The following is a 17,412-nucleotide window of genomic DNA, read 5'->3' on the forward strand; positions in this document are numbered from 1 at the left end:
ATTCAGATACACCCAGAGGCTACAAAGCTACGCTACAGCTTTCTACCACTTACCTTAAAGCAATTTTTTTTTTTTTTTTTTATTTTTTTTTAATACTGGCCTATAAAATCAGGTTAATCAACCATCAAGGCACCAAAGTAAATTCACAAACAATCCAGGCTTTTCAAAAAAAAAAAAAACAAAACACAAAATTCCACACCTATGAAGACAGGTCATTTGCAAACACTGCACCTGAAGGGCACCCAGCCATGGCCAAGAGCACATAACCACCAGATGGAGATTCTCCACCATGCAGCAGCTGCTCTGTTTGTGAGCTTCCCTCCATCAGGAAAACAACTGACAGCAAGGAACAACTTGCTCACTCTAAAGCCAAGGCATTCGAGCTCTGCTGCAGCAGTAAGCATGCTCTAACACTTGCAGAAGAGCAGCTCAAGGGATCACGGTGCTCATGCACCCGTGGGGCCTTGGACCTGCACCTCTGCTGTGGCTGTGTGCTGCAAGAGCTCTCCTTCAACCCTCTCCCTGACTCCCCTGGGGATTCACTAGAATTGGTTCACAAGATAAAGGAAAAAATAAATCCACCCCCCTCAAAGCACATAAACTAAATCTCTTTAAAATACATTTTTGTGAACACATTAATATATATATTTTTCATTTCATTACCATCTGGATTGCCTTTTTTTTTTTTTCATTTTAAAATCAGGCCTGCTGTAAATATGGTAATTTTGGCCTACTTCTGCTGCTGTTGACAATGCAGTATTTCCTCCCGCACAGTACCTAGACTATTCTTAGGTCAGGTTCCCTGCAGCCAGTTGTCGAGCAGTGACCCACACAGGCAGTGTCCGCAGCAGCGGCGCTGCCTCTGGGACGCCTTCAGGAGCTGATGACGTGCCCCGACCAGGTCTCGTGCTTGGTTCCTGGGGCGAGGTGGGTAATCACGACCTCCACGGCCTGAAGCTTCTCGTTCTTCGGAGGAATGGTGCACACCTTGTAGGTGACCTCGTCGCCTGCCACGGGAACATACTCGCCTTCAATGCTGTGGGAAGAAAGCTTCAGTTAATCATAACTCACACACTTACTTAAAGTTTTATCACCACAAATGCTGTATGTGCTTAAGATACTTCAGCTTTTCTGTTTGTTTTAATAGAACCCACCAGTCATCAAAGCTGAGGTTGATTTTGGTTGTCTCACAGTAAAATCCTATGAAATTTCTGCAAACAACACCAGATTAGAAAATAATAAACAACTTTACATACAACCTCTAATATGACTTAAAAAAAAAAAAATCCACTGGACCCAACTTTGGACAATACTACTGTGAACCTCAGACCTTCACACGTTCCTATAACCTCTTACTCATTGGCAGCACTAGGGGGCAGGGCTGACACTGTTCAGTGTTTTGTTTTGGGATCTGTGTTTTTTTTTTTTTTTTTTTTTTTTGTGTGGTTTGTTTTTGTGTGTGTGTGTTTTGTTGGTTTTTTTTGTTTGTTTTTTGTTTTTTTTTTTTAAACCTATAGGAAGTTGGTTCCCCACCCTTTCTTAAGGTTATGACGCTTTGTTTTGTTTTTTCCCCCCTCCTCCTTTTTAAAGAAAGATTGTTCAATTGTAGTCACTGATTTTATCTTCAGGTTACTCCCCCATCACATGCAGTTTGCCTGGGGCGTTTAAAAAAAAAAAATAAAGCAAGCCCAAGTACAACAGCGTCAAATGATTTAAAATCACTTGCTGGGAAATAAATGAATAATTAAATTAGTTCTGTGGCCCTGATGTGTTCCACCAAAAAAGCTCTCCTCCAGCAGCCAGTCACCCATTTCTACCAATCCTCTCCCAGTGTGAGGAGCTGGGGTACTGGAGGAGCTGGGGTACTGGAAGAGGTGGGGTACTGGACACCTCGCACTCCACATTTGTCACTGTGTTTGAATCTTATCTGGAAACAGTGGGAAGTGACAGAAAGGCTGGCACCTTCTACCTAGAGTCACGTACTGAGGAGATAGCACCGCAAAGGGTAACAGCCTCCTCACTTCCCTGTTCAAGATCAGAGCTTTTTAATAAAAATCCCAGCATGTGCCACTGCAGACATGGAGAGATGCCTTCCAAAACCACATTTTCACAATTCTTTGACAGGATGCTACCTCACCCTTCTTTAAATATACCTACACAAGCCTGTGCTCAGGATTCCCTTCTCTGACAACACAGGCTCTTGATTTCTTTTTGTTTAGAGGCTTTTCAGCATCTCACAGCAGCACCGCACACCATCTGCAGCTAGAACAGGCCAGGTGAATAGATCACATGCTAAATATAAAATCTGGATGCCTCGTGCACATGACTTGCTTGTGTACTTTTTTGAGCGGGGTGGGGGGTAGTCCAGAGAAAGGGAGAAGAAAAAAGAGGTCTTCTAGGTCAGGACTGGACAGTTGTGTTTGTTATTTGCCTTCACTGGGGGCATGTTCACAGCACCCAGGAATTTTACCCTGCAAATGCTTCTGTCACTGCAGGGGCAGAAGTTACATGTAAAGGCATTCCCAAGGCCTGTGCTTTGACACATGTTCCTCAGGTCCTATCTCCCTGGACTAACCTCCAGATTGCAGGAATCAGACCCAGGAGGGCACGTCCTAAGCTGAACTCTTCAGAGTGGTGCCTGGGAAAATGGCAGTAAATTGCAGGCAGAAAAAATATTTACCCAAAAGCCAAGATAAATCCTCCTTCATCAGTCCCGACAGCCCTTTCCTTACCACAAAGGCTGATCTGGCTGACCTTTATTTACTTCCAAAGTCCCCTGGCCAGCCTTCAGGCCAGCCCTGCGTCACACTGCACACACCATGGTCGAGCTCCCACCTCTAGATTCTTGCTGTGTCCGACTCCATCAGTTATTGCCTTTATCTATAACCCTCACCCCATTTCTAACAGGTCTGATATTTCTTTTAGCTGTGAAGGACTCGCACACCCAGTACTGACTACTCTTTTAGGAGCAGAGATTCATTAACCTTTCTTACTGCCAAAGGATTCTGGCCACCATGCTTAGCCCTGACTTTGAATGAAAGAATTTCATGCAAGGATGGGAAGAGGTTACTTGTACTGTCTAACAGCTGGAGAAGTAGACATGAAACCTCAAGAAGAGATGCAGGAGAGGGTCAAGCCCTGACTAAAACTGGAATTCCATGTAGAGAAATGACAATATCTCCCACCTGGATCTCTTGAATGAACCAGTAGGTTCGATCCTGGTAAGGCAATGCCCCATTGCCATGCTGTTCTTTTATGCTTTCTCAAGTACTGATCACTGCAAAGCAGCAAAAAAGCAATAAAGCCATGGGCTGCACTCCAGAGCAAGACAGAAACGTGCCCCAGTGTCTCAGCTGGCCTTGAAGTCCTGGCAGGACCTTTGAGAGAGTTTCTGCCACAAATGAAGTCAAGGACTGTCCTGTGTCAGAGGCTGAGCGTCCTGCTGCTGCTCCGCGTTAGCACAGCTAAAACACAAACTAAGAGTTCGGTGAGGGAGAGCACGTTCCTGACAGGTTGTATTAATTGGTACCTGAGAGCCTAGCATTGATGGCAGCAGCCTGAAGCCCTGCAAGTAGCATGGGAATACCCTGGGGACAAGGAGCCAACCCAGTGCAGGCAGAACTGCCCAGCCATCCTGCACCCCTGTGACAGACAAATTTGGCATCAAAGGCAGGGACCAGGACACCACCACCACAAACACTAGAGAAAAATAAAGTGCAACTGAACACTTGATTGTTCTGAGTGCAGTAACTCATGAGCATCAGCTACATGTGCATCATGCTGCTGCAGTGCTCATGCATACAGATGAATGAACCCTCAGTCCCCCAAACCAAAGGACTGCTGTTATCTGAGCTAAAAACACACTGCCACGAGCACTAACACACAACACAACCCCATGCAGGGCAGCAGTCCCAGCTGAGCAAGGTAACATTTTTTGGTGGAAGACACTACCACACAAAAGCATTATCTACGCAAAAAAACACCGGACTAGCAAAGAACAGTGAACAGAACCATCTCCCAGCTCAGATGTAATGAGTGTAGACAATACGAGCCGGTGCAGAAAGTCTGCATTGACTCAAGTGCAGCTGAGCCACTGGAACAAATTGTAACGAAACGTGTTTCTTCATCTGGCCTCGAGCAGCGGGACCATCTGCAGACAGGATTTCAGGGAGCAGAGGCAGAGCTGTTACTTGAAGCTGGAGCTAAAGCAGCGTCTCGTCCTGACCTTATGGCTGCCCGCCCCACAACCCCAAGCCTCACTTTTGATTCCTGCACAGAAGATGAACACGCAGAGCAAGCAGCGAGCTCGGAAGTCACTGCTTTGCAGGAACCAAACAAAACGGATGCCCTGCCCAGGAAAAGATCTGAAGTTTGGCTGAAAAGTCTTTTTCACAAACAGGAACCTTACATGTTCTCTAAAAGCTCCTGTAAAACAGGATGAGATGCAGTTAGCAATATAAACATTTGAAAACTGCAAAAGGTATTAGTAGGTGGGGCTAAGCGAGAAGGAAAGTGGAGTCACACTGTCTGTTGAAGTGCCAGAGACATACCCATACATAAGGACAGTGTTTTAAGCTCCTGAAAAAAAATAAACAAAAAGCAATTAGATATCACTTATTCAAGTGATATCTAAGTGAGGAAGGAGTACAGCTCAAGAGCTAAAAGTGATGTGGCTTTCGTTGGGATGTGTTTGGCTTAAAATTGAAATATGAATATATACCAGGATGGGCTCTGGTAAGAAAGGGGTTGCAGGTGCACTGGTAACCAAAGTGGTGCTGTTTTTTCCATGAAAATAAGAAGCAAATTGGTAGGCACACAGCAGTGGTACGCCTGACGTACAACAGGCTGCAGTCAGGGAGAGGAGAAGCAACGGGACCAAGCCAGACTACAGGACGTGCTCTCAGCTGTCACTGAGAGCCACCGCATCCCGTGGCAGTTGTTAGACCACAGACCACTGGCTGGAGTATCATCTACTGTCCCTCGTCTGCACAGAAAATAAAAAGCGCATTAACTCATTAAAAAAAAAAAAAAAAAAAAGGCAAGTTTCTGACCCAAGATTCTTAAGCTTGAATCAAGAGGTTAATTACTCCTGTTCCTTTCACCTGTGAGGTCACATTAGCCCTGAAAAATGCACAGCCCTAAGGATTCCCCTGAAAAATACACTTTTCTCCACTAGAAAGCACTTCTTACAGGATCAAGCATTATTCTGACAGCATCAGATCCTTTCTTGTTTTTTTACCTTATTCAAACTGACACTACAAGAGACTGAAGCTTGTGATAAAACCCTCATTCCATCCCAACACTCCTTTTTCTCATCCCCTAGTTTGTCTCTTTTTTTGCTTGACCTGATCAAGACCAGGACTGTCCTTTGCACAGCTATGTGAGAAGGCTGTGGCCACACAAGCAGCTTGAATTTCGTACTGTTTTTAGCCTTTAAGCTTGTCTCCCATAGAACAGATATTCATTTTTATTCCTGCAGCCTTCTGGCTACTTGTTACTCTTGGTGCCTACCAAATGCACGATTAACTCATTGTCCCCAGTGCATGTGAAAAGCGAGAGGACAAAAGTCTCGATTTGCAGCCTGATTACACCTGTTTGTGAACAGTGTAAGAGCACAGTGCCCACCAAATGCTGCTTCTGGAACAGTGGTACTGGGTACATGCAGGCTGGCTCCAGCAGCAGTATCGCTAAGTGATGCTTAGGAGCAGGAACAAACAGCATCCAGATCACGCAGTGTTTTTGGTGGTGTCAAGAAAGAACACTGTAATGGCACTTGAAAGCTGATGAGATGGCAGAGCTCCACACTGGATGGCAGAGCTGCAGGAAGATCCTCCATCAGGAAGCAATTGCCTTAAGTGCTGGGAGGTAAACGAACTGGGGGAGATTGGAGAACGTACACAGAGATCTTGGAACAGATTCTGCCTGCAGCAGCTGCTCTATCCACAATGTAAGTTACCCAGACAAGTTAGAAGAAATTAAACATGGACTTCTTGATGTTATATGTTGATGAAATATTTTATATCTTTTCTACAAATACATATTTTATATCCATGTAATTATTTTTACTCTATTTAATGTTGATCTAAAGACAAATGCATTAGGAGACTTGTACGCATATTCCTATTCGAACTAATGCCTACTGATGTATCCAGGAACTTTAAGACACTTTGATAAATTAAGCTCAAAATGTGAAATGTTTTCCCGATGTTTGTGTCAGAGAGAGACACAATAAAGCAAGCTTTAGATTATCCAGCAACTCCCATTTCCCAGCTCAGTGCCAGTCTGGTGCGGTGGAGCATTTTTATCTTGCGCTATTTTTAGGGAGCTGGGAGGTTATTAGGAAATTACCTAAATAAGAAATGTTCTAGCTCTTCCTCCTCACAGCTGTTATTCATATTCCAAGCCACTAGTTAAACCCTCTGGGACAAAGACGAAGTCAAATGGAAACATTTTCGAGCACAAGTTTTCAGGGAATTCAGAGCTGTGTTGGTCAACAAGGCTGCCACAGCTCACACCACGCAGCCAGCTCCTACGGACCGACAGGCTGCATTATTTCAGCGGCTTCTCAAAGCTCATTTTGCTCCTCAGCATGCCTCCCAGACCTCTTGTGTTTTTACTAAACGGCAGACCCAAACAGAAGTGAACCATCCTGAGTTACTGATCCTGAAAGCCCTCCTGTGCAGCCTCGGCAGGTATCAAAGATGCCAGCAATGACTTTAAGGAGGCAGCAGGCAGGCAAACCAGGAGCACGGCTGCCTCTCACCCACCAGTCACACTCATAGCTGGGACAGACAAGTGTGAAAGAGGTCCAAGCACCAAGGAATCCCAGCTGTAAACAACCAAGGTCTCACCTATAGGATTGCCCTGGTCTCTGGGGGATCTGGCCCGTTGCAGAGATCTTCCCAGGTCTTCCCAGATCTTCCCACATCTCCCTGCTGAGATCTCCAGTCATGGTTTTCGAATCCATGCTTGGGGACAGTTACATCTCCGTACCCACTCAGCAGCCAGTTCAACACCAAGCAGCCCACCAGGCACTAAGAAGTAAGTGGTGATCGCAAGAGGCAGAGCTTTCCAAAGAGGCCCACCATGACTCAGTTAGATGTACAGAAAACACCCATTCCTACAAGCATCCAGCTTGGATCCTGTCACAGCAATACCTCCCGTTTAACCAGGGCTTTGGCTTCTGGATGCAGTCGTCTTCTGTGCTCACTAACCAGAGGCTCCATCCTCGGGCACCTACGGCCTCCTGCACTGCCCAGCCTGCAGGCAGTGTAAGTCTCAGCTTTCCCTGCCAGGGCTTTCATCACTCGGGTGGAGGTTCTGGAAAGGCTGTGCTACGACTGTGGCCGCAGCAAGCTGGCATTCCTTGCAGCATGCAAGTTTCCTGAGCCAGCCTGGCGGTGGACAGGAACCCTAAGGAAAAGGTTGCCCGTGTTTTGTTAACATCCAAACCCCTCCCAAGCAAGAGCTGCTGTGCTGCAGCCTCTCCTCCCCCCGCAAACAAGTTACTGCTTTCAGGCACTTCAGCAGTGGCAGCACGGCACCAGGAGGGGAGCGCATCAGGAAGGAAGCGTGCTCAAAGCAGGCAAGTCATCGAGTGCCTTGAGTACTTGGAAGGAAACCTGAAAGCTCAGGTTCGGCTTCCCAGCAGCCCCAGAACAGCTGCCTGCAGCCAGCAGAAGCCGCTGCTGGTTCCCAGGAAAGAATCACAGAATTTCTAGGTTGGAAGAGACCTCAAGATCATCGAGTCCAACCTCACAGCTAACAGTCCCCACTAAACCATATCCCTAAGCTCTACATCTAAACGTCTTTTGAAGACCTCCAGGGATGGTGACTCCACCACTTCCCTGGGCAGCCTGTTCCAGTGTCTAACAACCCTTTCAGTAAAGAAGTTCTTCCTAACATCCAACCTAAAACTCCCCTGGCGCAACTTAAGCCCATTCCCCCTCGTCCTGTCACCAGGCACGTGGGAGAACAGGCCAACCCCCACCTCACTACAGCCTCCTTTAAGGTATCTGTAGAGAGCAATAAGGTCACCCCTGAGCCTCCTCTTCTCCAGGCTGAACAAGCCCAGCTCCCTCAGCCGCTCCTCGTAGGACTTGCTCTCCAGGCCCCTCACCAGCTTCGTCGCCCTTCTCTGGACCCGCTCAAGCACCTCGATGTCCTTCTTGTAGCGAGGGGCCCAAAACTGAACACAGTACTCGAGGTGCAGCCTCACCAGAGCCGAGTACAGGGGGACGTTACAGGAGGAAAGAAACAGGGGCTGGACAGGTCCGCTCCCTCGGCTCACATTCAATTCTGGGTTTGTTTCTAATTACCGGTTAATTTCCAATCTGTATTGTTACACCCCACCAGGAGAGCAGCAGCATGAAGATGTCAGCATTGATGTTGTGCATTAAACACAGCGAGCTGGCAGCAAGTCAGAGGAAAGCAAGCAGTGTGATAAGACGCCTCCATGGGTGTGGGCAGCTCCGAGAGCCAGGCTCTGTGATGCGGTGGGACAGCGGCCAGGACACAGCTGGGTTCCTCCCTACAGGAAGACGCTGCTGATAGCATGGCTCCAGCACAGCCAGAAACCAAACGCAGCAGAACAGGACCGTATCTCCATCTGGGATCCCGCTGGGAGACCATTTCTGTGCTTGTTTTTTCCCCCAGTACTCCCGAGTTGCGGGCCCTAGGAGCATATTCTCCCGAGGTCACTGCACAACGTGTGAGCAAAGCACAGCAAACTCTGCCTCTCCCCAGGGACCCAGAGGTGCTGTGCAGCGAAGCCCTGGGGGAGGTACAGCGCCAATTCTACAAAGCCATCATTAGACACGGGGTCAGGAAAGTGGCCTGAAGGGCACCCTGAAGGCCTCTCTGCAATGCAGCATTTTCCCCTTCAGAGCCAAGCTCCAGCAAACTGCAGAAAACCCACAAGCACTGCACGTGTTTTTTTTTCTCCTGTTCCAAGAAGTCAGCCACTTTTTCAAATGAAACTCCTTTTTTAAAAAGCGTGGTCATTAATTCCTCGCTGCTCTCTGCTGCTGTCTCCTTGCCTTGCCTTTGCAGGTACGCAGGCTCCAGGCCAAATCCCAGCCTAATGCAAAGGCCCCGAGGGTAAACGAGACTCCTGCACGTGCTCACCCCCAAACACACTGGGGAAGCAGATGTGTGGGGTTCCTGTGTGCTGCCCAGAAGAACATCATCTGACCTACTGTGACAGGCACCTCCAGCTCGCCCCTCTCCACCTGCAGCCCAACCCCAAGGTGCACAAGCTGCGGGGAACCTTGAGAGCCACCACCCAGGGGATTCCCCAGCCCGCTCTCCAGAAACATGCCACCTCTGCAGGAAGTGTATGAAGAGCGAAACTGAAGCCACAGGGGCGGTTACATTCCAGTAATGGTCAAAACATGAAGTAGTTGTGAGAGCTGAGTTACTGCAGCCATGAAACAGCAGCAGAGGAGGCGAGGTGTTGAGGACGGTACAGTTCTCAGCACTGGCACTACAATACCACCATTCGGTGACAGTGGGGCACAGAATCAGAGAGGCTGGAGAAGACCCTTCAGATTAACAGTACATGTCATTATTTACAAATTTACTAAAGGGTTTACAAAAAATATTTACTCCAGGTGAACTCATTTTCCTTTGCTTCCAGCCTTCCAGAGCCATTATCTCGAACGACAATCTCAGTGACTGCTGCATCCCCATGCTGCCAGCTGGGGTTTTACATTCACTACTAGCAGGCACACTTTGTTTTCTGTTCTGGAGATGGGCATAGTACTAAACTGAGCACAATAAAACCAAAAAAAGCCCACATTTCCCTAGAACAACCCTTTGTACCAACTTGAGAAGTTCTTCCAGCAAGTGCAAGGAAGCAGGACTCGCTATGCACATAGCACAGGGAGCACCAACGAGCCCGGGGCTTGCTCCTTCAGCTGGCTGGCAGGGGCAGGACGCTGCCAGCACGGCACCAGCCCCAGGACGTGCAGAGGAGCAGCTATGCAGGTCAGTACGTGAGAGCTGGCTGCAATCGGCCCATCGGAGCACTGTCAGTGCTGCCGTTGTGGTGCACTTCCAGCCACAGATGCTTGACCCCCAGACCAGCCTGCAGAGGTGCCACGAGTGCTGTCAGGGAAGTGCCACCACCTGCAGTGACTGTCACCAGAGCTGCCACCACCCCTCGCTATCTGCCACAGGAGGAAGGCTTGGAAGGAAATGCCACCACCTGCCCCCAGCAGACACCGGCATTTCGAGAGAACTGCAGGCTGCCCTGGCTCACCGTGCACTTCTGTGTAGCTGCACCTCCTCAGTTCAAAGAAGAACCAGCCCAACACAGCGTTTGGGTTGGGTTTTAGTAACACAATTCTTCTCTCCACTCCTCAGAGCTATCTGTTAAAACAGACAAAGCCACACTGACAAAACTCCTTCAATAATTGCTTTCCAAACTGACTTTTTTAGGCTGTATTTCCCCATACCCGATAAATCCAGCTCCCCAGTAACACAGCTTTGCTGCAGACTCCATTCATAAACCACACCCGCATGACAGAAGCACAGCATTCACCTCGAACTCCAGCAGATACTGAAACTGAAAATTTTGCAACGCCAAATGAAGGAGCGAGAGTTCGAATGCCACACATGCTTGTACTTATTTTTAGGCCAACACTCATTCATTTATGGAAATGTAAACATCATGTTAAGTATAATTAGCTTCCCCCCTCCCTTTTTTTTTTTTGTAAGATATGGGAAAGAGAGATTCCATTTCACAGAAGGCATTTCCATTGAAGTGTAACCTCGCTTTCCAAAGCTCAGGGGGAAAAAATTATTCTTTCAAATTAAATTTTTATGTTTAAAATCTTATTAATCTGCAAGATTGGCAGCTGCTCCTGATGCTCAGAGCATTCACTGATCACCACAACATAGACTGCTCTGCTGTGTTCTTCACAATCTTACTGGATCTGAACTGTAATTTAGACCATTGTAATCATGTTCCTGAAATCCTATCTTTCAGGAAGAACTGATTCAGCAGAAACAATCCTCTGTCTTTTCACAAGTAGATGTCTATAACACACTGAGACAGTGAACAGGTTGATGTCTATCCCACATCCAGGTTTAACCTAGGAAAACACCTAGAAAAACCATGGTGATGGTTACAGAATGTTGTTGTAAAAAGCAATTCTCATTAGTAAAGAGCAACGTTTCTAACTCACAGTGAACTCCACTGAAATGAAAGACATTATTAATTCATCTTTCCAGTGCTACCTTGCACCAGAACTAAGACAGTGATACCATCACCCTCTAGCACTAAAAGCTGTTTCCAACTAATTCAGACACACTCAGAGTAATTAAAGAATAATAATGTGCTGAAAACTTCAGTACTTTGATGATAGCACTTTGTAATAACATATTCAGGCAGAAACATCAGCTATGTTTGAGTCTAAGCTCTGCAATTATTCCTATATAGAAAACCCTAAAAATTATAGCCCAGTCCTGGTTCATTATAAATAAACAAACAAACAAATAAATAAATAAATCCTGTTGACTTCAAAGGAGGAGAATTTAGCCTAGAAGACTTGCATAAAGTGCATCCTTCAATCTTACAAAATTAATATGAACTTACCTTGCTAAAACATCTCTGAAAGAGCACGGAAAATAGTCTTTGAATGCATTAATTATATGCTTAAAGAGGAAAGACATCATTCACCTGCTATGGAGATGGAAGGAGCGAAGGGTCATAAAGCAAGGGAGAGGGAGGTTGAACATCAGAAACAATTAAGAACCAGGTCTGTTCATTATAGGAAGAGATCAACCAGGGAGGCAGTGGACCCCATCACTGGAATTGTTAAGAGGAGGCTGGGAAATGCATCTGCCAGAAAGGCACACGCACCCTCCAGCAGCAGGCAGGGCAGAGGAGGTCCCCTCCAATCTTCTCATCTATGGTAAACAGAAGACACCTGCTCTGTTTTAAGGGATCTGCTGTGCTACAGAAAAACTGCAGCATGCACTGCTCTGCACAGCGTGACACAGAGATGGGCTGTTCTCCACCAGCACAAGAATTACACTGAAATGAAGCAATTAAACCTGAAGAGAAGCAGCATGGCCTGAGGGCTAGGACACCAAATTGAGACCTGGGAAGCCAGAGCTTAGGCTGAAGCTGGAGCTTGCCATGCCCTGCCCATGCATCAGCTCTCCCCCCTCATCCTTTATCTACTCCAGCTTTTCGTTGCAGGGGTAGGCTGAGGGCATGGCCGAGTGAGGGTAAACAGAGCACATGACACACGTCAGCAAAATAAACATGCTGAAAATACATCAAGAAGTGCGATTGCTCATGAACTTTTACAACCACAATGACTTGTTCGATACTGTTTTTAGGATAGATCGATTGGGTGGAAGAAAGGGGAAAGATGGCACGCCACATCCAGGCCATATTCATTTAAATATAGTATAGAGATGGCTCAGAGTCAAAGCGTTTTGAAAGCATCCAGGATTGATACGGTTAGTAGCAGAGCCCACAAGAGGGGCCACCTGTGAGATGGGGCCTCTCACACAGGCCACTGAAAGCACTGCAGTCAAAAAATAACCTTTATAAAAGTCATATAGGTCCTCAGCATAGGAGACATGCTGGGGTCTTAAACAGAAACAGTGAAATGGAGTGAGATTGAGAGCAGGAGCAGCACGTGTACCCAGAATGGTCCATCATGCAGTAAACATTTCAGAAAAATTGGAAGAAGGCCAACGTGCTCAAAGGACACATGCTAACCACATGAGCAGGAAAGATAACTGGGGCCACCTGAATAATTTGGTAAGGCTTCTATTGACTTACCACCGGACAACCACTCCAAACAAAAAATGAGGATTATACAGCTTCAACAGAGTAAGCAATAGGCAGATTAAACATGGTGACAGATCTAAAAGAGGTTACTGGAAAATAAACATTCGGTGATCTTAATACAGGCCCACAGAAAACAGTTTCAGCCTCCATGCTGGTCAACATCTCAATCTGGGAACAAATATAAAATTGTCTACTAAATGCTGCAGATGAGCCAAACAAATAAAGACGACAGCGTGGTCACAGAGCGATCTGGATGCCTTGGCAAGCAGGGCCTATTCCAGTCAGACGTGCTGCAGTGCAACCAAATATGAAGTCATGTATCCGGGAGCCAGGAATGCAGACCCTGCTGCCAGGGGATGACAGACTGCATCTGGGACTGCACCAAACTCTCACACTGCAGAGGATGCAGAGGTCAGAGCAGATAAGCAATTCAGCAGAAGACTAGGGATTAGAAGGACTAATGCTATTATGGGACATACAGAAAGAGAAACAGAGCAGGAGCGTGGAAGAGATTTTTATCTCTGTATACTGAAACTATCCATACATTTATATTCATTATTTTTAAGTGATATTTAAATCCTGCAGCACAGTTAGAAAAGATTGTTTTAGACTGGAGAAAAAAAATTAGGAACTTGAAAAGTTCAATTTTTCAGAAGGTATATTCAGAAGTGATAAATCTCAGTGTTCAAGGAAAAAAAGCAGGGGTACTAATGAACCTGTTAACAGAGAAAGTTTAGCCATAAGCTGCTTGAGACTGAAGCTAGGCAAATTACTTTTCTTAACAGTGAAGGTAATTAACCTTTACTTTAGTAATGATACAAGCAGTGCAAAGTAAAAAGTGAATTTTCAATGTCAGAAAACTTTTAATTAAAGCAGGGTACGGCCTAGATGATTTGCTTCACATAAATGCAAGCTTCTTTGTTTGGGTGAAATCACACAGCTTATTCTAAGAGATCTAACAGGATCATCTACAAGTTCTCAGCTGAACAGATTTATAATAGTACTGGCAGTCAGAGATTATGCTGTTCTTTTTCCGTAACATCCGCAGAACTGCTCTGTGCTAAGATAAGGGTGACAGATTACAAACCATTCTTGGCACGTGATGTGTCACAAGCTTTCCATAATCGAGGCAAACTGGAGCTCCAGCTTCCTCAGTGACCCGGACAACTTACTCAGAAATGTGTACGAAGATGTCGGGTCCTCCATCTGCAGGGGAAATGAAGCCATGGCCTTTGGAGCGACAGAAGCATTTGCAGACACCTTTGTAGATGGGGCCCTCCGATGCTCTCACAGTTCTGCAAAAACATAGCAGACAGAGCGGTTTGTTGCTGAGCGGGGACGTGACAGCTTCAGCTGCAGCATGTCTAGCAAGGCAGCACAGCCATCCAAGTCCCCGCTTGCTCCCCAGTGAGTATGTTCCTCTGCAGCAACTGTTCACTAGTGTCAGGCTGCACACGTTCTGCCTGTGGCCTTTTGAAAGTGGGATAAAAGCGATGAAGATGTTGGCTAAAATTATAATCCATCAGTTGCCATCCTGAGTCCATCTACTGCCTCGTCCTGCCTTTTCTCAGACACTGCATCTGAATGGAAGCATTTTATACATGATAGGAGTTCTGGCAGTCCAGTGTGCATCTGGGTGCTGTGTGCACTTCAGAAACTTACAAATAAGCGTGTGCATGTGCTATGGAGAGAATGCAGTGCATGAAGGCACACGTAAGTGTCTCTGTATGGATGTACATAAGTACACGCACACCCTTCTGCAGGCAATGTCTACTGCTATCCTGCCAAACTGGGATCAGTGAAGTCAGTATTTCACCTCCTACTGACTCCAGCAGGCTGACTGGTATGGACAACACCCATATTCAGCTTAATCCACTGTCATGAGGTTTGTGTTTAAGATGACACTGATTTTAGACAAACCCTTTGGATGACTTACCACCATCAAGAAAAACAACTTACGTGAACCCATCCTGACAACTGTGTGATTAAATCCCTTCCCACCCGCCCCATTAAATACACTGAATCTTCAGAGATCCAAATTCAATAATTAACAAAGCCAACTGTCTTAGACATCTTACATAGCTTACATGGAGGAGTTACTAAATCAGGACCTTCTCGCGACACGATTATCCAGTAAGTTACTTCCATGTTAGAAGATGATTTCTGTGGGACTCTTTGAACCAAACCCTCAGTAAGAGATTGTGGTGTTATTGGTTATATGCATTGAGACCATTTTGAGATTACTTCCATAAGGTTTCAAGTTTCCTGAAGTCTTAAATAATTAAAAAACAACCACAAAAAAAACAGCTCTGCTGCAGAAGTTATATTAACATTCAAGAAATTAAAGGGTTAAATTTCCATTAAATCATTTAATTTCCAGTTCTATAAAGCTGTCAACACACCTGACCCCCCCAAGTGCTCATTACACAGAAAAGCACTCACTGCCCTAAATAAGCCATTAAAGCTCAATCTCATCTTTCAAGGAGACAAAGCACTGTGAAGGATAAGACCCCACACTTGCTAATGAACCAAAATTAAATAATCCCACTGAATAATAAACCGCCGCCTGGCACATTTGCCTTTTCCATACAACTGTAAGGCTAGGGCTCACTTAAGCCTCTTGTTTCAAGACTAGACTAAAAATTAAAAAAAAAAAAAAGCATTTTGATTTTCAGGGCTAGCAAATACAGCAAGATTCCTACACTAATTAATGATTAAAGAACTATGGGAGCAAAATAACCAAATTCTTTAATTTTGTAGGAACTAGACTAAGATTAACAACTCAGAAGAATAACAAAGAGTTCATTAGTAACACCACTCAGACAGGCTAGTCTGGAACTGGTTTTTAAGGTCAATCCCAATTATCAAGTCCATTATGTTCTTTCCAGCAATATAATTTCATTACAAAGTTTATGGCATCTGAAGCCTTTCAGAACAAAGTAAAATTCTCTTCTGCTGCTGCTGTGTTTTCACCTCATTTTGAATAGAGAGTTGACACAAAGCATCATTGCTAATACAAAGCATCACTGAGATTTATCCACACATTTTTAAATACTGCTTTTGAAGAAAAAAGCTGGGTAAAACTGCAAGGAGAAAAAAGAGGGAAAAACAAATAAACATGCCAACTAAGTTATGTAGCACAGAACAGGCTAGTTGCTGGGTTGAGATCTTGTTTCTAATGTTTCACTGAGCACTGCCAGACCACCCGTACACAGAGGTAACTGTAGGACTGTGCCAAAGACACAAAGGATTGACCAGAGCTTCACGCTGTACCTGCAGCCAGGAAAGCTTGGGGAAAGCTTACCTCTGCTGTAGGATCACCATCTCTAATGACTGCAAATAGCAACGCACCTCGTTTTATGAGAAACTACGTAATTTTACAGAATCAAAGAGATCAGCCTTCATATTTTGAAAACCAGTACATTCTTTTACATGTCTATTTGAACAAACCCCAGATGTTAAAGCTGCATTAAAAAGAAATGAGCCCTCTGATAAGTTCCATGGTCATGAACCAGCCCTCGAACGTGACCTGACTGATGGCAGCACAGGTGTCAGGGGTGAAAGAACTAATCCTTCAGGGGTGGTGAAGAGATTAGGTCAAAGGAGGAGGTTGGGCTGATAAAGAAACACTGATGAATGATGGGAACTGGTCCACCAAGAGCCTCAGCTCAATGCACAAAGTGGAGCAAAACTTCAGACAAGAGGAATCTGTTTTGAAGAGCCTCAGTATATTTTCCTCACCCTCTAAATCTCTAGTCTTAAAGAGGGGAAAATACTTTCAATATTCTTTACCCAAACAGAGTGTAGAAGAACTACAGGCAATTTAGACTAACAAACGTAGTAGGATTATAATACTGGGGGGGGAAAAAATAGCAGTAAAATGCCAAAGCATCTTCCAGACACAACGAACTCCCCCTCCCTTCACGCTGGTGAAAGCAATCTGCCCAAAAGCAAACATTTGGCTGTGCCGACTAAATGCAGTTTCCCCAATACTCACGCTGAAAATGTCCTGGTCCGCCGGGTGGGCAGCGGACTGGGAATGAGGTACCCTCTCATGGGAGACGGAGAGCGATCTCTTGTCCTGCGATTTTCAGGCAAATGAAGGGAACTGGGCGAGTGCACAGAGGAGGAGGACTGCTCCAAGGAGGGTGAAGTGGTGTCAGAAGACATTCCTGACGCCTGAGAAAAACCTAGAGAGAGGAAGAGATCTGACTTAGCCCAAAATGGAATTTTTCATATAGAGTCACAAATTCTTCAGCTTAGGATTTTGTAAGAATATGACTCATTTCCTGCAGACATACATGCAGACATAGTTGCAGCAAAATCTCCTGCTCTATGTCAGTAAGTTCAATTTGTTTATTTTTTTAGAGAGCTCACGGCTTTTGTAAACTGTAGAAGGCAGCTCCACTGAAAACAGATCACTTTGCAGCTAACCCGAGGTACTGTGTTTTGTTTCCTCCTGCCTCCCTTGCAGGCAATGGCTCCCAAAGCAGAGCTCAGCCCCAACATCAGGCATCAGCGTGCCCCGGGCAGGCCAGGTTTGACAGCACTGCAAAGCCTCCTGTAAGTGGACACAAACAGGTGCTACAAGAAAGAACCAG

At 45.7% G+C, this 17,412-nt stretch overlaps 1 protein-coding gene across 5 annotated transcripts in view; it reads right to left on the bottom strand.

Moving 5' to 3' along the window:
• Positions 1 to 167: 167 nt before the first annotated feature.
• CARHSP1 (calcium regulated heat stable protein 1) overlaps positions 168 to 17,412 on the bottom strand; it is a 33,566-nt gene continuing 16,321 nt past the window's right edge. For all 5 annotated transcript variants that reach the window (XM_027469499.3, XM_005009138.6, XM_013092624.5 and 2 more), the window contains exons 2-4: positions 16,809 to 17,001; positions 13,984 to 14,106; positions 168 to 1,036 (exon numbers count right to left, since the gene is read on the bottom strand). In XM_027469499.3, coding sequence (XP_027325300.1) covers positions 874 to 1,036; positions 13,984 to 14,106; positions 16,809 to 17,001 — 479 coding nt within the window. In that variant the 3' untranslated portion in view covers positions 168 to 873. The remainder of the gene's footprint in view (positions 1,037 to 13,983; positions 14,107 to 16,808; positions 17,002 to 17,412) is intronic.

Source organism: Anas platyrhynchos, chromosome 15 (assembly GCF_047663525.1).
Source record: "Anas platyrhynchos isolate ZD024472 breed Pekin duck chromosome 15, IASCAAS_PekinDuck_T2T, whole genome shotgun sequence".
Classification (NCBI taxonomy): Eukaryota; Metazoa; Chordata; class Aves; order Anseriformes; family Anatidae; genus Anas; species Anas platyrhynchos.